General features: G+C 43.7%; 1 protein-coding gene across 7 annotated transcripts in view; it reads right to left on the bottom strand.

Annotated features, from left to right (window-relative positions):
- Positions 1–266: 266 nt before the first annotated feature.
- Positions 267–24,671, bottom strand: part of CEP85 (centrosomal protein 85) — a 32,251-nt gene continuing 7,846 nt past the window's right edge. For 2 of the 7 annotated variants that reach the window (XM_040619041.1, XM_008694564.2), the window contains exons 3-14: positions 22,808–22,960; positions 15,141–15,835; positions 14,193–14,326; positions 13,644–13,761; positions 12,528–12,713; positions 8,805–8,957; positions 8,428–8,579; positions 7,202–7,316; positions 6,332–6,382; positions 3,829–3,936; positions 2,519–2,744; positions 267–1,981 (exon numbers count right to left, since the gene is read on the bottom strand). In XM_040619041.1, the coding sequence (XP_040474975.1) occupies positions 1,821–1,981; positions 2,519–2,744; positions 3,829–3,936; positions 6,332–6,382; positions 7,202–7,316; positions 8,428–8,579; positions 8,805–8,957; positions 12,528–12,713; positions 13,644–13,761; positions 14,193–14,326; positions 15,141–15,835; positions 22,808–22,960 (2,252 nt within the window). In that variant the 3' untranslated portion in view covers positions 267–1,820. Of the gene's footprint in view, positions 1,982–2,518; positions 2,745–3,828; positions 3,937–4,189; positions 4,354–6,331; positions 6,383–7,201; positions 7,317–7,397; positions 7,785–8,427; positions 8,580–8,804; positions 8,958–12,527; positions 12,714–13,643; positions 13,762–14,192; positions 14,327–15,140; positions 15,836–22,807; positions 22,961–24,671 lie in introns of those variants that run through there. The other 5 variants (XM_040619042.1, XM_040619043.1, XR_569522.2 and 2 more) reach the window with 5 other exon arrangements.

Raw genomic sequence — 24,671 nt, 5'->3', positions numbered from 1 at the left:
ATTACTGAAACTCTCTCCAATGACAGACCTGCTCAATGACTCAGGGCGGCTTCACCCAATAGAAAGTGGTGCAGGAAGAGATCTTATTTGTCCCCACAGAGAACAGAGGAGCAGAAGTGGTAGAAATACAGACGTGAGGCTGGACCTGCCAAAGGTCCCTCCTTGCTGCCATCTGGGGAACTTGGCTAAACACCCGGGCTTTGGCTCCAATAAGCCAAAATGAGGGGTGGAGTAAGGGATGGTGATGATGGTGATGGAAAACTGAGGAGTTTGTTAAATATTTTATTTTGTAATCAAAATAGGCAATACAAACCAGTTGACATAACAAGGATTCATATAAATAACTGTTTATAAACTCTGAGGAAAAATACCCGTGAGCATGGTGGCTGGGCTCCCAGCACAGGGTGGAGACCAGCCAGGCAGCTCTGCTTTTAGGAGGCAGGAAGGAGCCCAGAGGCTGAGGGGATGGCTGGGTGGGGCTGTTCTGAATGGAAGGGATACATCACTCCATAAATAATTCACAAAATTGTAAAAACACTTAAGAAGTCTCATTCAGACCCAAGAGGGAGGTTCAGGACGCTTCTCTGATGGCTCAAAGCTTACCAACAAACTCATAGTGGCTGGCTCCTGAACTGCTCTGTGCTCCTCCCTCCACACCCTTACAAGGCCCTGGCTTGGCCTGGCTCCAGATCTAGTGGAGGCCTGGGGTCAGCCCAATAACCAGATACAAACAACTGTGTTGTGAGATGCTCCCTAAGTGAGGCAGGACAAACCAGAAAGCGTAGGGTCTAAAGGCCCCAAACAAAACCCAGCAAATAAGGAAAGCTATACCTTAGAACCAAACTATACTGGGTACTCTGAACTCTCAAGAAGCCCCAGAGCAAGAAAGGGAAAGGACCCTGCCCCCAAACAAAAGAGAGGCACAAATCAGGGCTGGACACCAGCCCTTAGCCCCAGGAGGAGGAGGTGAGCAGCTTGATAGTTGCCCTGTGGTATTCTACGGGAAAATCCTGCCCAAATCCAGAACCATAAAGAAGAGTTTGCAAGGGGGCTACTTGACTGGCCTGAGAACAAAAGGGAAGGGAGCTGTGCTAACCACATGACCAGGGCCCCAAGGGACAGGGCAGCTGGAGAGTGGGGCATCCTGTAAAATGGCATGACAGCACAGATGAAGGCAGCCTGGATATAATCTTTAGGCCAATTCTAGTGGGTACTTTGCTAATAAACAGATCACCCTGAGGCGTCTGTGAGAACAAGAGCCCTGAGGAAGCAGCAGTGGGACCAGGCCTAAGAATACCCAAGAAAAGCCAGCTCAGATCCCAGGCAGACTGGCCTACTGGCCTGAGAATTCTCACATGGCCACTGTGACTGTTACCCAGCCTTTCCATGCCCTTCTACTTGAACTCTGGGCATTAGCAGGACCAAGGTATGGAGTGGGAATGAATGTGAATCCGTCCCAGAGGATGGAAAAGGGAACTGAGCAGCCTGTTTACCTCTGCCATCAGCCTGGGGCTGGAACAGTCTGTAGGACTTACCAGTCAACCTGCAAAAGTTAATTAGTAACTCACCCTCAAAGGGTAAATCAGGATGACAGGACAAATGCAATCCAACAAGGCAAAGCCAGTGTGGGGCAGGGCAGGCACAGCTCCTTCATCAGCCCTTGGCCCCCGGTGGAGGTTCTTAAGCCCCTCTACCCCTTCTCTCTGGGAATGGCAGCAGACAGGAGGCAAGAGATTGTCAGGGCAGGACCTGCCAGACTGGGTGCTCAGCAGACCAGATCTTCCCTGGGGGAACAGAGCGTGTGCCACCCCCAGCATTCCTCACTGTGTGACACAGTTTTCTCCCATATCCTGGGCATATCGGTCTGACATGGTGGTCCTTAAGTCCTCGATGTCACGGCGCAGCTGTTGAACCTCTTCTAGTTTCCTCTTGATCACATCCGGCTTCTGCAAATCCAGCTGAGTCCCCGGGTGCTGTGCAGCTGAGTAGGAGAGCATTTCGAGAGAATGTTAGTGAGTCACTTAGGAGATGCTTTCATGTGGAGGGGGCAATATAGATAAGTAGTTCTTTGAGGCCCATGATCTGGGGACACGGCACGTCATTTTGTTTGTTTTAGGTAGGCTCTATGCCCAGCATGGAGCCCAATGCAGAGTTTGAACTCACCACCCTGAGATCAAGACCTGAGCCGAAATCAAGAGCCAGATGCTTAATCGCCTGAGCTACCCAGGTATCCCAGGACACAACATGCTTTTAGAAAAGCAGATGGGGATAGTGGGCTGAAAACTTGCTGCCTCAGGGCAATCTTCTGGTTGTCCTGCATTCAGGTACCCATTAAGGGATGCTTGTTTCCAAAACAGATTTACTGTCTACTTTGCTAAACACATAAACTCCCAGGGGGCAGTGACCAGACCTACAAAGCCTTATTCACACATTACCATACGGATGGGAAAGTTGGGTGAGGGTGATAAGAGAGTGAAAGTCACTCTCTCCTGGGTCCCAGACTGGCCTGAGGACTCACAGTGAATGCCCAGGAGCAGAGAGAGATTGGGGTCATGGCCCTGGGCCCTCTGGGTCACAATGCTACAGACAGCCTGCAGATCTTGAAGACAATTGGCCAACTCCTGGTGCAGCTCAAATGCCAGGTGGGCTGTGTCTGGTGAAGACAGGGACCCTGGCTGGGCCCAGCGCAGGTGTTCCTGGAGTGTCAGATTCTTCTCAATCAGGTCCTGGTTCTGCACTGAAAGCTGAGCATATAGACAGGCAGACACATTAACCCAGGCCAAGGGAAGGGCAGAATATCTGTATCTGTGTGTAGATATATAGGAGTCACAGGTGGTATCCCCCCTCCTAAACCCTACCAATTCTCCTGCAGGTAGGTTGCGCCTGTAGGGTTCCAGCACTGGAGAGGAAACCACTCCCCAACAGACTGAGTCATCAGCCTCCGGGTTTCTGTTCAGGAACCAGAGAAGATACTCTCGCCCCTCGGAACTCTATCTGAAGCCAGTCCCTCAGCCAACTCTGTTAACCAGGCTATTAGAGAAGGCTTAACGTGAACTGTGAAATCTGAGGAGACACTGGTTTCAATCTCTCCCTGCCACCCTGACAAAAGTGGCCAACCGCCAGCCTGATCAGAGCGTGTCAGAGGAATAAAGGGGGCAAGAAAGACAACAATACAGCTAGCGGCTGGCCACCGGGTGGGGGGCTGGAGAAACTAGGAACCTGGAGAACACAGTGCTAGAATGTGTCCTGCCTGCCTTTTCACACCCTCATCTCAGTGGAGTCAGGCTTCTCTACGAAGACCAGCTACTCATGTCTGTCTGTGTCTCCTTCCCTCCCCCTCCCTGAACAGCTTAACCCATTCTCCCCGCCCTACCTCTATTCCGATTTAAAGACACTGAATACAGTTCCTTTTCCAGTCCCAGGCCTTCACCCACACTGGGCCATCTGACAAATCCCAGCTCTGAGAGACTTCTTCCTAGGTCACTGAACTTGGTCACCCCTTGCTGACAGCTCTGTTTATTCCATGAGGACCACCAAGCTCTCAGCCTTCTTGAACCCTTCCTCCCCAGCCCCACAAACCTGTGGCTACAGAAAGACAGAGAGACTTCTCACATCCCAAAAGCATTCCTGGGTAATTATGGCCACTCTGAGATGGGCTTAGGACCTTTAATATAGAGGATGGTGTGATGTCCCTTCCCATTCTTCTGCCAAAAAAGCTCAGCAGGGACCTCTCCGACAGGAGGGCTCTGTGGGAGTAGGGATGGGACGGGTTCACAGAGCAGTCAGGTTTGTGGAGGCAGTACTGAGAAGCCAGCTGATGCTACTCGCCTCTTTCACGGCTGTGCGCAGCTGCTGTAGGGCTGTCTCCCTCCGCTGGGCCTCCTCTTTCAGGGCCTGGCTTGTTCCTTCTTCCTGAGCCACTTCTTGCTCTAGGCTCTGAATGGTGGGATTACACATGAGGAGTCACAAATCTGGTTCAGACCATATCACCTCTGGCCCGGACTACAGTAAAGCCCCACCCCACCCACACACTGCTAAGAGATTACCTCAGAACAGCCCTGATCCGCTACTTCCCTTTGAAAACCTCCTGTAAGTCGATGACCATGTACCCAATAGAGGCCAGCTTCTCAGGAGGGCATTCCAGGCCAGTTTGGCCCTTACCTACTTTTCCAGCCATATCTCTTTTTACCTTCCACACAGGGTCCACTCCGGTCACACCAAATGACTGAGCAGCCTTCATTCCCAAAGGCTCCAGCTCCAATGCTGTTGCGCTCTCTCCTTCCCCTTTGCCCAGGCTACTCTTCCGCTCTGTCACCCAGGAAACCTTCAAGGCCCACCTGAGCCTTCCTCAATCTGCAGATCAGATCCTATTAATCATATTCTCGCCCTGCTACTCATACCTCTGTCATGGTTCATGAGTACATTTGTTGGCTGTGCACATGATTCCCCCTCCATAACTTTCCTGAGGGTAGGGAATGTCCATTCAGTTGAGTTCAGTATTTATTGAGCACTTACTGTAACACGCACTGAGGATACTGACAATACCAAACAATACCTGTCTTTGAGGAGCTCACAGCCAAAGCCCTTGAGAATACTGTATATTAAATGCTTCTGACAGAGATAAAGAGTAGGAGAGAGCTCCCACAGGCACCTAATCTAGTTAGAAGGGAGGGAGGGAGGAAGAGAGTGTGTGTGTAGGGAGGGTCAGGGTCAGGGAGAGGGAGGTATTTATGTTTGCTATTTTTTTTGCCTCTCATTCTATTCATTCCAATCCCCTCCCCCAGTCTTGAAACTTATTTAAATCAAGTATTCAAAAATTTTCTGAATTTTCCATTTTGTATTAATAAAAAAATGTAACTGCCAAAGGAGAACACCTCGTCACCATGAAATACTCTAGGCGACCATTCTGAATCTACCTGATTCCAGCAAATTCACCTGATACTTTAATTTGCCTGAGGAGTTTCATCATGGGTAAATGTACCACTTAAATGTTGGGCTTTTTCAACCTTTGGAACCTGTGGGTTCCAGAAAATGTATCTGAGATCCATTAAAAACTCTACCAAGAATCTGGGATTTTAAATGGGTATAAACACTCACAAGGCTTGACTACCGTTAACAGGACTTGAAATAGGGGAAGTAGACAGACACAGCCTGACCCACATGATGGCAAAGGCAGAACTGCAGCTTTGAGCTGTTCTCAGAGTGAGTGCATTTCACATGTTTTGGTGTGAAAACCTCTTTTGGAGTCCAAAGAGAACCTGAGTAAACCTGCTTTGCTTAGGATTTCTTGGAGAACATAATTAAGGACACCCCCCCCACCCCACACTCTGGCCCAAAATAGAAACCAGGAGTCATCTGTAATTTTTCCTTATTAACTCCCTACATCTTGTCAATCACTGATTCCTCTCAATTTTACCTAAAATTCACTTAAATCTGTTCACTCACATCTCCTCCTTGCTATGCTGCCTTATGCCACGTTCCTTCATCATCTCTCACCAGGATTTCTGTAATAGTCTACCAGCCTCCAGCCTTGCCTCTCCCCAAATGTCACTCTTCTTTCCAACTCAAGCCTGAGTTGCAAACCCAACTACATCACACCTAAATTAAATTCTATAGGAAATTCCCATGAGGCACTTGGGTGGCTCAGTCAGTTAAGCATCTAGCTCTTGATTTCAGCTCAGGTCATGATCTCAGGGTCCTGGGATTGAGACCAGCATCAGGCTCAACAGTCAGTGGGGAATCTGTTTGAGATTCTTTCTCTCCCCTCTCCCTCTGCACCTCCCTCTGCTGGCAAGTGCTCTCTCTGAAATAAATAAATCTTTATAGTAGATTCCCATCACCTACTAAAGGAATAAAAGCAAATTTAGTTGGAAAGATGAAGCCCTCCCATAGCCCAGTTTCTTTTCACCACCTTACTTCGACAATATCAAACTGCTTGCAGCTCTGTGTGCAAACTCTGCTGTTTCATGCCTCCATGTTCCCACCAGTGTTATTCCTTCTATCTGGAATTCCAAAACCAACCTATCCAGCTCTTCTTCTTTCCCTGGCTACTCTTCCTCCTCCTTCCAGGCTCATGATCTCCAGAAACCCTTCCTTAACCTCCCCTGCTCTGACTCTTCTATGCTTCCCCAAAGTAACATAGACATTGCTTTCACACAGTACTGTGCTGAAACCCCTTCCCAATAAGACTGTAGGCTAAAAGCATTGATTGGGTCTCATTCTTGCTATACTCCCAACACTGAACAAACTGTGTGACACAGAATAAAGATTTGGCTGAATTCTATAGATTCCATCAAGTCCTGCCTACTGTACCACAAGGACACCAGCTCACCTGTACTTGTAAACGCAGCTGATCCATCTTCTGCTGTTGCTTCTCCACAATCTGAAAGGCAAAGTTATTAAGGCAGGCTACAGCCAATCAACAGTGAAACCAGGGTGAAGACAATTTAGCTCTATTTACAGAAATATAATCCAGACTCCCTATCCTAGCTAGCTTCACACTTCTGTGTTCTGCTCATGAAGAGGTTGAAATAGGAATGTAGTGTGGACCTATGACCACTACTGGGGGGAAGGGGGAACCCACCCTGATAACTGTGGGCCAGTGGAATAAACTTTATATATAACCAGTATACATTTTGGTTCTTTAGTAAAGGACATGACTAAAAATTCAGTTTAATGAAGTCTATCCTAAGCAGGGCTGTGATGGATGCTATTATTTATAGCTTTGGTCACACTGAGAAGAGAACCTGAGCAGGCCCAGTTTCTTGTCCTTTGAGACCCCAGGTATTCTCTGAACCATTTCTGGGTCTTCTTTCTGGCTGACCTGCCATCAGTCTCACCCACAGGTTTGGAGACTTTCTTCTCTGAATTAGGGCCACCTCACTGGTTAGAACTCTGGCCAGTGGAAGAGGTCTGTATGGGGCCTAAGCCATGAACAAAATGCACCAAGCTTCAGTGCACCATTTTGGAGCACCTAGTTTGGATGTTCAGAAGCACACCCTCCCCTAACTCTGCTTGCCTGTCAGAAGGATAAATACCTAAAATGCAAACATTATGCAGGGTGACTTGTCAGAAAAGGGAGGAAAGCTCTGGGTAATAGAGCTTAGGTGGCCTAGGGCCAGAAATTCATGGTTCCTTCCTAGTACACAATCTTCTTTCCTCTTAGCCTGCCCCCTATTACAGCCTGGACACTCTCAGTCACCTTTCGGAGGGAATCACATTCTTTCTGCCAGGACTCCATTTCCGCTTTTGGACCTTCTCCCTGTTGGGCTGAACCTTCTCCACTGGCCTCCTCCACACACTGCTTATCTTGCAGGCTGAAAAACAGTGGCCTCTTCAAGAATTTTGAAGTCAGACAGATGTGGCTTTGACTCCTGATTCTATTATTTACTTTATATTTTGGGGCAAGACACTCAGGTGCTTCCAAGCCGTAGCTGGGGATAATGTTAGGTCTGTTGTAACACAGTGTGTGCCATACACAAGCTGCCTCGTGTAAGTTAGTTCCCTTCCCTAGAGGCTAGCATCTATCTAATGTGCCATCAATTCTCTAACTGCCCAAAGCTCTTTTATATTTGTTTTGATATTTAAAAATAAACATCGCATGTATTTAGATTATAAAAGTCATATATGTATACTGCAGAAATTTTGGAAAATACAAAAAAAATCTTTTTTCTTGGCACACAAAGTCTGGCGCAGAGTCAACTTTGACCCCAATCGCTCTTCTGACTCCAACCAGTGGTCTCCTCCAATGGATCCCCACAATCACTTTCATCATGCTTCATCTGCTGAGATAAACAACAAGGTCACTGTGGTTGAATATGGGATGAGAAATCTAATCCATCCCATTAGAAACTGGATTTGGTTCAAGAGGCTGTTGAAACACAGACATCACATTTTCAGAAACTGCAATTAATATGGAAGAGGCTCTCAAGACACCCTGAGAGTACATTATAGCATCTTGTTTTGTTCTTAGAACCTGTCATGACCATCGAGAACAATCCCTAGGGCTGAAGAGAAACAGATGTTCCTGGTAGCCTTTAGCTTACAAGGTTCAAAATGTAGATAATCCCCTCTCCAGTCCTTAACACCAGGATCTGCTTTTACAAATATACAGATAACTAATTTCCCAGTTTATAAAGTGGCTCCCTTCATTCAACACATACATACTCAATTATTATCCAGTAACTATCATGTCAGGCACTGGGTTGGACCTTCCAAAGGATACAATAACAAGCCCCCACTGCACCACTATACCCTCCACTCTCCATCTCAAAGACCTATTCCTTACCCATAAGCAGCTTTCCTATTACTCATATTCTAAAGAAACGAACCTCAGAAAAGGAAAGTGATTTGCCCAAAGTCACACAGGTAGTGAGTGGGACAGACTTAGCTTTCTACTCCTTTCCTCTACCATACTGGGGTATTTACCTGTGTCTAATGGAGAATTCTGCTCCTTTCTGTCTCAGGCTTTCCAGTTGAACCTCCTTCTCTCTGCAGGCTGCCTGGGTCTCCTCCAGCAAACTCTCCAGCTCTGTCACTCTCTCCTGCAGCTCTGTACTCTTCAACTCGGAATCCTTAAGCTAAGAGACAGGATCCCATGCTTAGGTCAACAAGCCAAAGAACACTGGGTATCTCAAAAACTCTGCAGTCCAGTTGCAAATTTGACAGACGTGAGTCTGGACATGACTCCTTTGGGTTTTTCCTTTCAGGAAACCATAGTGTGACTGCGTACAGCAGAGGCTGAGAAAGTGCCCCTGCTTGGCTACTCCCCGCTTGCCCCAGGTATGCCCAGACATTGCTGCTACCTGCTGGCTCTGCTTCTGATGGTCTTCCAGGGTGGGCAGGTCAGCCAGGTAGCGCTCCAAGGTCTCAATACGCTGCTGCTTCTCCCGGTTCTGTTCTGATTCCTTCTGACATTTCTTTTTCAAATTATTGATATGCTTATCACGACCCTTTACCTAGGGAAAGAAGCGTCAAGAATCTGTCTCCACTGACTCTTCTAGGACCCTGAACATCACGGTTTTTCTGAAGTGACCACTGTCTCTGCCCTTAGGGCTGTAAATGTTGTTCCACTGCAATGAAGGCAGGGAGGTGATCAAATTTTGTCATTCAAAATTAGGGCACACTGCAGAGTTAACACACCTGAACTTTCCAATCAAGGGTAGGGAAGAAGGGCTCCTTGGGCAGTTTTAAAAAACTGGTAGCACTTCTATATACAGGCATACCTGGGCGACACTGCAGCATTGGTTCCAGACCACTGCAATAAAGCGAATATCACAATAAAGCAGGTCAAATGAATTTTTTGGTTTCCCAGTGTATGTAAAAGTTATGTTTACACTATACTGTAGTCTATGAAGTGTGCGATAGCATTATATCTAAAAAACAATGTACATGTCTTAATTTAAAAATATTTTATTGCTGGGGTGCCTACGTGGCACAGTTGGTTAAGCATCCAACTCTTAGTTTCGGCTCAGGTTATGATCTCAGGGCCCCGAGATCGAGCCCCGCATTGGGCTCCCTAGTCAGCATGCAGTCTGGCTTAAGAGTCTCTCTCCCTCTCCCCCCGACTCTCACTCTCTAAAATAAATAAATAAATTTGAAAAAAAAAAAAACTTTATTGCTAAAACATACTAATCATCATCTGAGCTTTCAATAAGTCTTAATCACTGATCACAGATCACTATAACAGACATAATAATAATAATAATGCAAAAGTTTGAAATATTGCAAAAATTACCAAAATATGACACAGAGACATGAAGTGAGCAAATGCTGTTGGGAAAATGGCACCAACAGATTTGTTCGAGGCAGGGTTGCCACACGCCTTCAATCTGTAAAAACTACAGTATCTGAGAAACACAATAAAGTGAAGCATAATAAAACAAGGTGTGCCTGTTAAAAAAGAATTTGTCTGGTTTTTGTCCTGGGTTCCTGGCCCGGGAGAAAACTTCAAAACTCTTAGAATTTCCCAAATAACAGGAGTGTCTTTGTTATTCTTAGTGGTCTGGTCTGTCCTGGTGAGATAGGTAATGCATTCTTCCCTAAACACCACACATGATTTATAGCTAAGCAATCATGTGGAAGGGTTAATGAGACTCTAACTTCTTGAGAGAAGGAGCTGTGTCCATTTTGCTCATTATCATAGCCCCAATATGATGTGCCAAGTATGATGCTTGGCACAGAGTGGGCACCAACCAAGATTTGCTGAACGGAGACTTTTTCTTCACTATTATGGTTTTTTCTTTGGCTTATGAAAAAAGGATGCTGAAGGAGCAAGAGAAAGCAGAGAAAAAGGCAGATCTACTGAAGTCAAAAGGAAACACAGACCTAATTTAATCCAAAGATAAGAAAGTACTAAGAATGGATACCTGAAAATCAGCCAAAGGATTTACTTCAGGTATAACCTGTACCCTTTTAAGCTCTAAACCAGTGATTCTTACATTTTAATATGTCTCAGACTCAGCTGGGAAGCTTACTGAAAATGCTGATATCCCTGAGTCTGGAATCCTCCTCATCTGATTTCTCCAGAGAAAAAATCTCCAGTCTCCTGCTGGGGAAATCTTTGAATTAAAAAAAAAAATGGTGGATTACCCACAGACGTTTCTTTCTTCTCCCTTCGAAAACACCTCTAAAATGACAGAAAGGAAACAAAGTACTAACTTTAAAAAGTTAATAGAGGAAGAGACAAAAGTGTATGAGAGATTTCAATGTGTTTACAGAAGATGAAAGTAGATGGGAGATAAATTACTCAGAGAAGAGTTATAACCTGCAATGGGAGTTACAGACAACTTGGAAAACAATGTGCCCTTCATACCCCACAAGCGCCTCTGTACTCAGAGCACCAGGTATGTCGGAGGCAGGTATCAGACATAGATCTGAAAACAGGGCACTCATTGGAAGTCTACATAGAGGTTAGCTGGATACCATTTTTACTCTAGATTTCCCCAATAGGAGACTGGAGGAGATTTATTCTCTAAAGAAATCAGATGAGGGAGATTCCAAATGCAGGGATATCAGTCAGTAGAGAGAGTGCAGCACTGGGTTGAAAGTAAGTGTAAGTAAAAATCTATGTACAGAACTGTGGGACTCTAAGCCTAATCTCCTTCTCAGTATTGAGATCCTAAAGGCCAAAAGCATTCTTGTCCTTAGCCTCCCAACTAGGCAGCAGGCTGAAGATTGATGCTTTTCTGGAGAGAGTGAGATAAGACATTCAGATACTAATATTTGAGTGTCCCCAAGTGAGAAGGCAGTCTAAATCTGATTATCCTATAATGCAGTCCACCAGGAAATTACCATGAACCCAGAGCTTCTATCCGGCTTTTAAATACTTCATTATTAAACATGAGTGCCCATTCATTCAAGGATCATGAAAGACACCAAAACAATATAAAACGTTCTGAAAAAATAAGAAACAACACTATAAGCAGATGTAGACATCCCAAAAGATATGATCAATATCATCAGAGAGAGAAGTTGCACCCATGAACCAAAACAGCAAAAACCTCAAGACTACTACTCAGAAATAAAGAGGTACATGTCAGGAGAAAAAGAGTTAAGAATGGAAATCTTTGTGGAGTGGGGTTGGGTACAGAGCTACTAAGTTTTATTATAAACATACTGGTATTTGATTAACTTAGATACACGTATTCTGACTAAAGGTTTCTTTTTCAACAAGCCTCTAAGTCCTTGCTATACCAGTGGCACCAGCATCACCTGGGAGCTTTTTAAAAATGCAGGATCTCAAGCACACCCCACTCTAGTAATACTAAATCTAGATCTGCATTTTAAGAGAATAAGAAAAGATTTTATTTTTAAGTAATCTCTACAGCCAACGTGGGGCTCAAACTCACAACCCCGAGATCAAGAATCACACGCTCCACCAACAAGCCAGCCAGGTGCCCCTGGATCTGCATTTTCAGCAAGATGACCCAGTGATTCTTAAGCATATTAAAGTTTAAGAAGCACTCCTCTGGTTGATTTTGATGCAAGCAGTCCAGAACTAAACATTACTAAACTGGTTCCCCAAGAACATTTGCATTAGAGCAAGCTGTGAAACCGAAGCAAAAGGTTTTAAATCAGCTCCTTCTATGATGACCAATCTTACCCTAAGGCCATTCTAAGAGCACTGGCAAAAATGTAAAAATTCCCTAACTGGCTGTACACACGGAATTCTTTTCTACTTTTTAGGTAGAATAAGGAAAAACCAGGCTAAATGACGTAAATTTACCACAGATGTTTAAACATCTCGCAACAGTACCATCCGGTATGACTGCCCAGGCTGGTTTTCTACCCAGGTCAGTTGAAGGCTCATCACAACTTGGGGCAGTGAGGGACTTTGTGGCAGTTTTGTGGAGCTGAAGCAAAAAGGAGGGGTGCCATTTCTAGCAGGCCAGTCCTGCATGAAAAGTCAATGTAGCATCTTACCCAACTGGTTCCTCCTAGTTCCAAGGAACAGCTTAGGATTTGGCAGGAGAAGGCTGACTGCCAACTCCTTTGTGAATTAGAAAGCTACCAATTCCTTAGCTCACCCTTTCTTCCTGTTTCTTCCCCTCCTCTGAATGCTTCTGCAACGCCACTTTGAGTGATTCTCTGATGAGCTGGATTTCAACTTCTGAAGCAGAGAGTTTCTTTTCAAGCTCAATCTTTTCTTTGCTCAGGGCTTCTGTCTTCTGTGCAAACTGCGCACGTAAGAACGTGTTCTCTCGCTGCAATTCCTGCATAAAGATTCTCGATACGTAACCGTTCCTCACCCTTACAGCCCCATGTACTTTACTTAACCTCGGTCTACTTTGTGGTCAAATATCATCTTTCTCTAAGAATTTCTTCAAGCAGTGCTTCTCAGTGTGGTCCTAGGACTAACATCTTCAGCATCACCTGGGGATTTGTCAGAAATAAAGATTCTTGAGCCCAACTCCCAGCCCATTGAATCGGAGACTCTGGGGATGGGGCTCAATAATCTCTTTTAGCAAGCCCTCCACACGATTCTGAAGCACACTCAATTTTCTCCTCTACTCATTCTCTATATGATCTTAGACAAAAGTTCTTCCACGTTCTTGGGCCTCAAGTTTTTCACCAGTGCATTAGAGGACTGAACTAGATTTTATGGAAGGGTCTTTCTCACTCTAACATTCTGATTCTATAAGACAGAACACTGTATTAACAGGCCCCCTAGGTGGCAAAGCCAGTACCATAATCTGTCTTAATACCCATCGCTAAAAAGCCCACACTGCAGAAGACGTCAACAAAGCAGGCTTTTTTAGGAGCTACCACCCTCAGTGAAAACATCATTTCCTTTAGTTGCTCCTAGACATGGAAAAATAAAAAAATGAGAATGGCTCTAAATCCCATTACCTTTGCCTCCCTCCATTTGGCTAAGGCTGATAGATTAAGACTTCTCAGAACATCACCCAACTCTAGAATCTTACGATGTACCTTGCTCTGCCTTCATTTTCTCTCAAGTACGTCCTGACACCAAGGCATACCTGATTCTACCCTCCAACCTTTTCTGCCCCCACAAAGGAAGAACAAGGGATGCCTACCCTTTAAAGGCAAGGACACCTTATATCACTTGATCCCTTTCCTATCTCCTGGGTACCTAGAAGTACCAAGCAAAAGGAAGAAAGAAACTGGACGCCAATCCTTACCTGCAGCCTCAGCAAGCAGACATCCCCAAAGGGGGCAGGGCGGCCCAAAAGGGCACTGTGGACTTGCAGTTCACTTTCCCGTACTTTCTGCTCCAGCTGAGAGATGTGTTTCCTCTGCCTGCAAAAGCCAATAGAATGAGATCCAGGGTCCTGACACTAATCCACTTCCAACATGAGCCCCTACTTTCCTTAAGTGGGTACAATTCATACTATGTAAGGCAAAGGCCTTGTGTCTGGGCAGTACTGTTTTGCTGAAGGAGGAAGAGCAAATAAGAAAGCTGACTTGGGGGAAATGAGGAAAGATCAGCTACAAAGAACTGGCTGCCCGCTTTAGGTACTCCCAGAGTCCCTGCAGAGGATACACAATCGGCCTATCCCATTAGTCAGATAAAGGACTAGGCTGCTTATTAACCTAGCTCTACCATGTGTGAGGCAAGGTATGGACCCAAACAGAGAGGGATGTGCTACCCTTGGATAGACCTCATTAGGTGCCCTCAGTGGGGGCTGGGAGAGCAGAGGCTGGTCCTAGGGCACCCCTTGACCTCTTACTTGTCAATGAGGAGCTCCTTTTCCTTCAGAAGGTGTTCATTACTGTTTAAGATGCTGATCCACTGTGCTGGCTCTAATGTGGGCAGTGATGGAGCAAAAGCAGCAGGATGGTGGCAGATGGCTCCATTCTGAAGCTGGAAGACAAGGAGGCCCAGAGGAGCTTGATCTTGACCCACAGGCACCTGAAAACACCTGAGCGATACCCAGCTGGGTCTCTAGTCAAGGCTCACTTTGGCTCAGCCTGAGAAAGCCCAGTGTTTATGAAATAATTTTAGCTCTGATGCATGACTGGAAAGAACCTGCCAGGGAGACTTCTGCCAGCTGGATACTCCCTGCTCACAAAGGCTCTAGTTTCTAAGAAAAGGTCACTTATCTTACATTATCTGGCAAGAGAGGCAAACAAGGAGCTAAGATGTCCTCACCAACCAGGAAAGGAGAATATGTCTTGCTTTTTTCCTTCCCACTCTTAAGCAGCACAAGGCCTTTTTCTTTTTTAAACACAAAATTGGTATAATGGAAGAAACACAGGGGTTCAGAGATGGTTTTTAATCCCTAGCTCTGCTACTTACCAGCTTTGTGACCCTGGACAGATTACTTATTCTAAGAACCTGGTAAATTTCTACATTTACCTCACCAAAGTGCTACAAGGATTAAATTAAGATTCTGTATGTGAAACTAGCCTAGTGACTGGTACAGAAGTACACAATCAGTGTTAATGTCATACTTTTGGGGTCTTCTGTTATAACCCTCTACTCTGGAGGACCTTTTGGTGTTTAATTAGACGACCAACATATTCAATGGCATTCACAAGCCTTCATTTCCCATCTATAAACATCTTCCATCTTTCTTACAAATGTTTTCTTTAGAGTCAAAACTTGTAGGACAAAACCTATATAGTTCTAAGCTCTTCTAAGAACTCACAAAATCCAAGGAAAGAAGGGCCTCTACCTGCATTTGTTCCATCTGTAAACGGATCAACTCCAGCTGCTGCCGACAAGTGCTGAGCTCACAAGATCGCTCACGGGGGTGCCAAGGGTCAGGGTTCGGCTGCCATACCTGAGAGGGTAGAGGCTTGGAGAAGCCAGGAGCAGGCTGGAGTCCCAAAGGGAGCACTCCACTGCTATTAGGGTGAGGTCCATTCCGCTCACACACCACCCCACTGCCCGGTGCCTTCTTGGTCTCAGGCAACACTTTGTATAACTCCTTGTTTGTGTCAGCTCTTGGGTTGTGAAAGTGGACTTGGTAGTGGGGATCTGAATAAAGTGTCTCCATCATTGCCGACTGATTAAGGGTAGACTCCATACTGGGAATATCAAACTTCCTCACCTCTTCTTCTCTTTCATGGCCCACTGCTGGAAACCAGGACTGCTCAATTCCATTTTCTCCAGCAGCACCACAAAGATACATGAAATCTCTAGACAGGCCTGGAGAACGTTTCATTGCACCAAGGTCTCCATTTCTTGTCATCCCCACACTTTCAGCCAGCCCTGACAAAGGGAGTTTGGAGGAAGAGAGTCCAGCAGGTATAGAATTTGGCTTGGCAGGAGAGGTCCCCAAAGTAGAAGGTATCACATGGGCTGTTGGAATGGTTATGTGGCTTTTGATGGGCTGGAAAGAAGGGCTGCTACTTGAGCTACAAAAATCTGCAAAGAGAATAGTCTTCCATAAGTCAAAACTGAAGCAGCAGGCTTTCTGGAATTTGGCTGCTATGCCAGATGTTCTCTGCCTGTCCTGAGACCAGGCAGAATAGACACTATCATCCCAAATATCAGGCAGAAAGGCAGCCTAACTGAGAAGTTACGTGTATTCTAGGATCTCCAATGCCATTCGCAAGGTAAGCCAACAAAAGGCAACATTAGCTTTACTTTTAACTTACACTCTGTCCTTTTACTCGAAAAGTATCTTGCCAGTCAACAAACAAAGCTGAAAAACGAACTTAAAAAAAAAAAATCACTTACTTAAGGGAAATGGATTAGGTCCTACTCTTCTGGGAGCTGGGCAACTCTCAAGCTATAATCCAATCCAATAAAAATACTCTTTCCAAGGGCTGCCAGAATTCTCTGTGGACTCCAAAAGCTTCCCAGTGAAGGTAAGCAATGAATCTAAACTAACCGAAGAATAGGCAAAGTGCATAGTGCTGCTCTGTACCCAGGACAGGGAGTACAGCATCTGAATCAGGATTCTATTCTCTCTCCCACACACCAGACCTGACTGCTTGGATATGTGAAGTTATTCTTAGTAACTCTCAGGTTTCACTCCAGCACAGTGAGCACTCTCAAGTGGGTACACACTGAAATCCTCTATTTTATATTTTGCCTTTCACTTCCCCCTTGTTTATATCCAACTGTGACTTTTCACTTTTCTTTCACACTGGATTTATGCTTCCTTTAGCTCTCGCCTGGTTTTGGGAGACAACTCTCTGATTAGACCTGCTGCAGAAGGTACACATTTCTACATTATTTCCAACTTTCAAGTACTAATCTGAAAAAGACTATAAGGTCACAGAATTAATGTGTCAAGGCAGCGGGCTGCAAGCAAACAACAAGGCAGGCATGTCAGGAAACATACCTGTTATCTTCAGCAGGGAGAAAACGGAGTAAGGTGACAAAGAATATAAATGCCTTCCTTTTTCAACTATGTCCAGTACTCTTTCCAAACCAAGCACATCTACCATGGAGAAGAGTGGACTACCAATTTAATTCATTTCTCTTTTTTCTTTCCATCAACCAACACAAACACACTCAGCTAATGAGGACAGATACTACAACCTTCCCCAGAATTACTACAGATCAGCTACCATCTTCTCATATGGGTTTGTAAGCAGCTCTTTAAAAACATGGGCACAGGGCACCTGGGTGGCTCAGTCGGTTAAGTGTCAACTCTTGATTTTGGCTCAGGTCATGATCTCAGGGTTGTGAGACTGAGCCCCAAATCAGACTCCATGCTCAGAACAGAGTCTGCTTGAGATTCTCTCCTTCTCCCTCTGCCCCTCCCCTCAGTCACACTCTCTGTTTCTAAAATAAATGAATAAACAAAATCTTAAAAACAACAAAAAAAGAGGGGGCGCCTGGGTGGCTGGGTTGGTTAAGTATCTGACTCTTGGTTTCGGCTCAGGTCATGATCTGGCTGTGGGATCAAGCCCTGCATCAGGCTCTGTGCTCAGCATGGAGTCTGCTTCAGAGTCTCTCTCCTTTCCCTCCCATGCACATGTGCTCAAATAAATAAAAAATCTTAAAAAAACAAAACAAAACCACCCCAAAAATGAAAACCATGGACACACCAAATTATCCCTTATAACATATGGGATAAGGCAAAGTATCTAATTTCCTATATTTAGATAATCTTGGGATATATATAAAAGGTCATACTAAAACAAAACAAAACAAAACAACAGTAATTTCTTTTTTCTTTTCTTTTTTTTAAGATTTTATTTATTTGACAGAGAGAGACACAGTGAGAGAGGGAACACAAGCAGGGGGAGTGGGAGTGGGAGAAGCAGGCTTCTCCCCAGGCACCCCAACAGTAATTTCTGATATATATGTCTGCCTCCAAGGACCAAGAAAGAACATTTTAGAGGCAAAGGACACAGTTTTTGATGTCCCGTAACTTATACACAGGAATAGTCAATAAGCTAAGGTAGACTGTGGTGATGAAAACATCCAAGACTACTAAGCTCTCTACTTCAAATCCTCAGTAACAGCACCATAGTATTCACTCTCACCAAGGGTCTCTGCTCTCAAAGTATAATTATGGAACAGAAGACAGTGAGGTTTTGGCATATGAGGGGCTGCTATCACGCTGAACTTTGTAACACTTCCTTCCATTCTCCATCTACGGCACCACTCACTCTCAAGACTCACCAAATTCAGTTTTGAGCCCATAACCCCCGAAGTAGTAATGCCAAAACCAAAGCCTGAAAAGGTACCAAACGGCCCAGGAAAATTTGGTTTTCTTAATTTTCTTTTCTTTTCTTTTAAAGATTTTATTTTATTTGACAGAGAGAGACAGCCAGCGAGAGAGGGAACACAAGCAGGGGGAGTGGGAGAGGAAGAAGCAGGCTCCTAGTGGAGGAGCCTGATGTGAGACTCGATCCCAGAGCACCAGGATCACGCCCTGAGCCGAAGGTAGACAGTTAACGACTGTGCCACCCAGGCGCCCCAGTTTTCTTAATTTTCTAGGCGTGTGGTCCATTCACGGATTAAAGAATAAAGTAAAATCTTTGTCAGCATGTCACTTATCTATTAGGTTTATCTATTTATAGTAAGGAAACTGGCAATTCTGACAAATTGCTATAAAATGTCAAGTTACACCTTAAGTCTGGTTTGTATTTTGAAACGCCTTGAAGCAAAACAGCAACGCTCATTTTCAAAAGGGCCACTTTCTACAATTTTCAAAGACTTTCAAAATTTTGTGTATGGGATATGTGATTTTTAGAGACGTCTACAGTTCTCAGAATCATTGGGATTTTGCCACTTTAAGGATATCTATATTTCTAAATCTTTTCTCTCAACCACACTCTCTCCCCACTCCCTAATTCTTTCTAACAACCCTGCTTTTTTGGTAAGGGGTAGATTTAGGTATTGCTAAATTTTGATCATTTCTGTCTATATCCCTTACTGGTTTATGAAGTAAGGTAGTCTGAACTAAGCCAGTAACTACTGCAGTCTTCGGCTGAAAGCCTTCTGAGCTCTCCAGTATCCACCTCTACCCCATCCCTTGAGAGTCTTCAAGGTAAAACATTTTAATGAAGGGTGAAATCAAAAGCAAGCCTGTTCATTTTAAAGATGCAACAATGAAAAAAAGAAAGATGCAACAACGAACTATATTTTATACCAGTCATAAGGGTTCTTGTCAACTGGGCTCCAAATAAAACCGAACTAGACTGATGAGCAAGGATTAAGATAAAGACCATTGTACATAACAAACATGGCAGAGAAGACATCTTGGATCCTTTATTTATTTATTTATTTTTTTTAAGATTTATTTGTAGAGAGAGAGAGAGATTTGTGCGTGTGCAAGCGGGGGGAGGGGCAGAGGGAGGAGGAGAGAATCTCAAGCAGAGTGCTCTGAGTACGGAGTCCGATGAAGGGCTCAATCTCACAGTCTCACATGATCTCACCCCGAGATATGACCTGGGCTGAAATCAAGAGTCAGACTCTTAACTGACTGAGCAACCCAGGTGCCCCACCTTGGGTCCTTAAAAAAACAAAAAAACAAAAATAAGCACTACATCAAGGCTACTACAATTTAAAAAGAACTCACTACACAAGAAATATATTTTCCTCCCCCAAAGGAATAAAAAGCACACATTGTGTAACAATGTGACTGAACTAAATACAGCCGCTCAATTCAATACAGGGAAAATCTAGACCATTGTTTGATTTTTATTTTTTTTATTATTATTTTTAAAGATTTTATTTATTTATTTGACAGAGAGAGACAGCCAGCAAGAGAGGGAACACAGCAGGGGGAGTGGGAGAGGAAGAAGCAGGCTCATAGCAGAGGAGCCTGATGTGGGACTCAATCCCAGAACGCTGGGATCACGCCCTGAGCCGAAGGCAGACGCTTAAGGACTGCGCCACCCAGGCGCCCCCAGTGTTTGACTTTTTAAAAGAGCTATTATTTAGTCAAAATGAAAAAGGTCCCATGACTGCACATGTAGACAAAACCTTAACAAATAACTAAACTGAGAGGAACACCTGATTACATAAGTGACAGAAAAAATACTACAGCTGGGAGATCTGAATCCTACTAGTTGTATGACATTAGGCAAGTTACTTAAGCCCTCAGGGAATTTTTGTTACTCACCAGCAAAAAGGAACTGAATTAAATGAATTTCAAAGTCCTGTCTACAACGAAATCTGTGATTCAGTTCTACTCAACATTTATGAGCACCATGCCCATACACACACAGCTATCAAACTATTAAAATTAAACATCAGGTGTCTAGGAGTCAACACTACTATATATCTGTTTGGTTTTTGTTGGTTTTTTTCCCCAAACATTTCTATCCTTTTCTTAAAAAAAGAGCTCTACTGAAATGTAATTCACATAACAGTCAATTCATCCACCTGAACTGTACAATTCAATGGTTTTTAGTATATTCATTGTTGTGAACCATCACTACAATCAATTATAGAATATTTTATCACCCCAAAAAGGAACCTCTTACCCTTTAGCAGTCACATTCTATTTACCCTAACTTACCTAGCTTTGAACAACCACTTTTTTTTGTCTCTCTGGATTTGCCTATTTTGGACATTTCATATAAATGGAATCATACAGCATGTGGCCTTTTGTGTCTGGCTTTACTTAGCATAAATGTCTTAAAAGTTCAACCATTCTGTAACATGTATTAGTACTTCATTTCTTCTTAATGTGAAATAATATTCTATTATATGGGTATACTACATTTGACTCATCCATTCATCAGCAGATAAACATCTGGGCTGTTTCCATTTTTGGCTACTATGAATAATGCTGCTGTGAATATTCGTGTAACAAGTTTATGTGTGGACATATGCTTTCATTTCTCTTGGGTATATAGGTAGGAGTAGAACTGTTGAGTCATAGGGTAACTCCATGTTTACCCTTTTGAAGATTTGCCAAACTGCTTTCCAAAGCAGCTGCAACATTTTACATTCCCACCAGTAATGTATAGAGGTTCCAATTTCTTTACATTCTCACCAACACTTGTTATTATCTTTTTGATTATAGCCATCCTAGTGGGTGTGACATCTGATAAAGTACTAAAGTGACTTTGGTGACTTTAATCAAGTCATCTAATCACTTTGAAATTCAGCTTTCTTCAGGTGGCTGGGTGGCTCAGTCGGCTGAGAGTCCAACTCAGTTTTGGCTCAGGTCATGATCTCATGGGTTGTAGGATCGAGCCCTGTGGAGGGCTCTGCCCTCAGGAGGGAATCTGCTTGAAGATTCTCTCCCTCTGCCCCTCCTCCCACTCATGCTCTTTCTCTCTCTCTCTCAAATAAATAAATCTTAAAAAAAAAATAAAGAAATTCAGCTTTCTGCGCTGTAAAATGGAAATATTTCATAGAGTTCTTAAAGATGTTCATGAAAAACGTAGAAAAAATCTAGTTTAGTATCCATCATAAAATATTTAATAAACAGTTATTGTTATCATCAGGTCCTCTGCCCTCTAGGAACTCACTATCTAAATGAAAAAATAAAATACTCTTGTGGTGCTTGGCTGGCTCAGTTAGTAAAGCATGGGACTCTTGATCTCGGGCTCATGAGTTCAAACCCCACACTGGGTGTAGAGATTACTTAAATAAATAAAACTTTAAAAAAAGAAACTACTCTTGTAAAGCGCTGTCTGGCAGTTATTACTTAATTTAAGTGTCCCCAAAATGGCAGATACAATAAAGATACAAGATTGCAGAAAGGGAGGGGTGCCTGGGTGGCTCAGTGGGTTGAGCATCTGCCTTCAGCTCAGGTCATGATCCCCGTGTCCTGGGGTTGAGCCCCGCATCCCATCCGGCTCCCTGCTCAGCAGGGAGTCTGCTTCTCCCTCCCTCTGCTCTCATTCTCTCTCTCTCCCCCTCCCACCTCCCTCTCAAATAAATAAATGAAATCTTATTTTAAAAAAAAAGATTGCCAGGCACCTGGGTGGCTCAGTCGGTTAAGTGACTGCCTTCGGCTCAGGTCATGATCCAGAAGTCCCAGGATTGAGCCCCATGTTGGGCTCCCCGCTTAGCGGGGAGTCTGCTTCTCCCTCTAACCACCCCCCATGATCTCTCTCAAATAAATAAATAAATAAATAAATAAATCTTAAAAAAAAAGATTGCAGAGAGGGAGATCAGTAATGCGTGGAGGGGATGGAAAAAGTCTTTTCAGACACTTTGCTAGATTTTTTAAAAAATAAGATCAGCATAGCTGGGAAGTGCAAGAGGAGGTGGAAACAGCACAAATGGGCCTGGATTAAAGAAGAAAAGAGCTCAGATATCCAAAACAACAACAACAACAAAAGTTCTGTGCTTTTTCATTGCATAGTAAAACGCCACACTTTGTAACAATGAGAAATATGTCTGAATGGGTGGGATAGGGCCAGATCACAGAACTAATAAGCCCTCTGAACTTGATCATCCAAGTAACAGAAGAAGTTGAGGATTTACAGGAAAGGGAAACTATGAAACCAGGCTTTTAGAAAGATTAACCTGGCAGTAGAGGGAAAGACTTGAGGAAAAGAAACCTATTAAAAAGTTATTTAAGGGGCGCCTGGGTGGCGCAGTCGTTAAGTGTCTGCCTTCGGCTCAGGGCATGATCCCAGCGTTCTGGGATCGAGCCCCACATCAGGCTCTTCTGCTGGGAGCCTGCTTCTTCCTCTCCCACTTCCCCTGCTTATGTTCCCTCTCTCGCTGGCTGTCTGTCAAATAAATAAATAAATAAAATCTTTAAAAAAAAAGTTATTTAAGATAGGACAAACAGTAAAAACTGAAAAGAAAGGGCCAGATGTAAGAAACAAGGAGTAAGAAAAATCAAGCAAACTCCTTGGCTGAAGGGATTGAGTTATGAATATTCTGGTAATGACAATCACCTGCAACACAATCTGAAAATGACAACACATATTAGTAATCAAAACATTAATCCAAACTTACCCTCTGCAATGTCTGAGCACGATGTGCCAATGGCTGTGTCCCCACTGTCAGCTACACTTGAACAGCGGCTGAAGCGACTCCGAAAAGCCTCTGAGATAACTGGGGTCTGCCATTCAGTCCCCAGGGAACTACCCTTTTGAATTACACCGGAACCTGAAACAAGTGGTATTTCCCATCTTTAGTGTGAACCAGTTGATGTAACCCCACAAGACCGTTTAAATAAAGTACTTAAAGGTATTTAAACCTATGAAAAAATAGCATCACTCTCTCTCCTGTGCCTATTTCAGCTTCTCTGAGTTAGCTAATTTTAAATGGAAATAGGATGAGAGGTGAGAATGTTCACAGACAGAAATAAGACTTACCAAGAATCCAGGAATACTAGGATAGAAAACTACTATTCAAAAGTAGCTACCATTTTTTGAAACTTAGGAGCCATAACACTTTACCAACATGATCTCATCTACTTACTTACTGAACAGTATCATCACCCCTATTTTACAGAGCATAGAGCTGAGATTTGACCCCATGTTGTTTTGACTACAATATCCACATTCTTTCCTCTTATAAGATTTCTCAATAGATGCTTTTGGCATACTGTGCATGACAATTCTTCAATGTATAGTCTATACATGTCAGGATGGTTTAGCATCCCTGGTCCCTATTAAATGCCAGTAGCAGCCCTAACCCTATCCAATCACCACTGTGAAACATGAAAATACCCCATATGTTTCCAAATGCTCCCTAGGATAACAGGCAGTCCAGTCTCTTGTTGAAAACCATTGCTTGGGGGTGCCTAGGTGGCTCAGTCAGTTAAGCGTCTGACTTCAACTCAAGTCATGATCTAGGGGTCCTGGGATTGAGCCCTGCATTGGATTCTGTGCTCAGAGAGGAGTCTGCTTCTCTCACTCTGCCCCTCCACCCACTCATGCATGTGTGGGCTCTCTCTCAAAGAAAGAAAGAAAGAAAGAAAGAAAGAAAGAAAGAAAGAGAAAGGAAAGGAAAGGAAAAAGGAAAGGAAGGGAAGGGAAGTGAAGGGAAGGGAAGGGAAGGGAGGGTAGGGAGGGAAGGAAGGGAGGAAGGGAGGAAGGGAGGAAGGAGGGAGGGAGGGAGGGAGGGAGGAAGGAAGGAAGGAAAGAAGGAAACCATTGTTTGACTGAACTGGGTACCCTGTGGGCAGCGTGAATGCAGATCAAGGTAAGTCTTAAAAGTCAATCTGAAGAGTTTAAGACTATTTTGAGTGCAATGCAAAGAAACCACTAAAATGTCTGAGTGGGTAAGACAAAACAAGACTGAAGAGATTTATTTAACTTTATTAGCTTGCTACTTGAGGGCTAGTAGGTAGAAAGTATTCAATAAATGCTTGATTTACTAGTATTTATTGTTAAAAAAAACACTGTAATTTTTCTAAACTGTATCTCACGATCCACATAAACAAATAGACAAAAATGTAATGATGGCTACTTATCCATCTAAAATGTCATAGTTTTAGTTGAAATCAGAAAACAAGGTTCTACAGCCTCTTTGACTTAGTGGGAAGCAAATGATATTTGAACACAAATCACTTTATTCTCTCTTCCAATTTTAGTGCTTCTTCCATCATTTTTAACTCACTTTCCTCTAATTCTGCTACCCTCTGCTTTCTACTGAAGGCACTCTAACTTTCCCCCAAGGACTTATTCTTAGGGTCACAGTGCACTGTCTGATATGAAAGAATCTATATACATGCAGTAATCTATAATAATCTTTCACAGAAGACATACCCAACAATCAGAGCTACCGATTAGTGTAAGATTAACTGGTGTTACCATCTGTACTAAGTATATTTCTAGCTAGAAGGAAAGAAATTTGACTTCTTGATAAGTCT

The sequence above is a fragment of the Ursus maritimus genome, unplaced genomic scaffold, assembly GCF_017311325.1.
Source record: "Ursus maritimus isolate PB19 unplaced genomic scaffold, ASM1731132v1 scaffold_32, whole genome shotgun sequence".
Lineage (NCBI taxonomy): Eukaryota > Metazoa > Chordata > Mammalia > Carnivora > Ursidae > Ursus > Ursus maritimus.
This window is presented reverse-complemented; position numbering and strand designations above follow the sequence as displayed.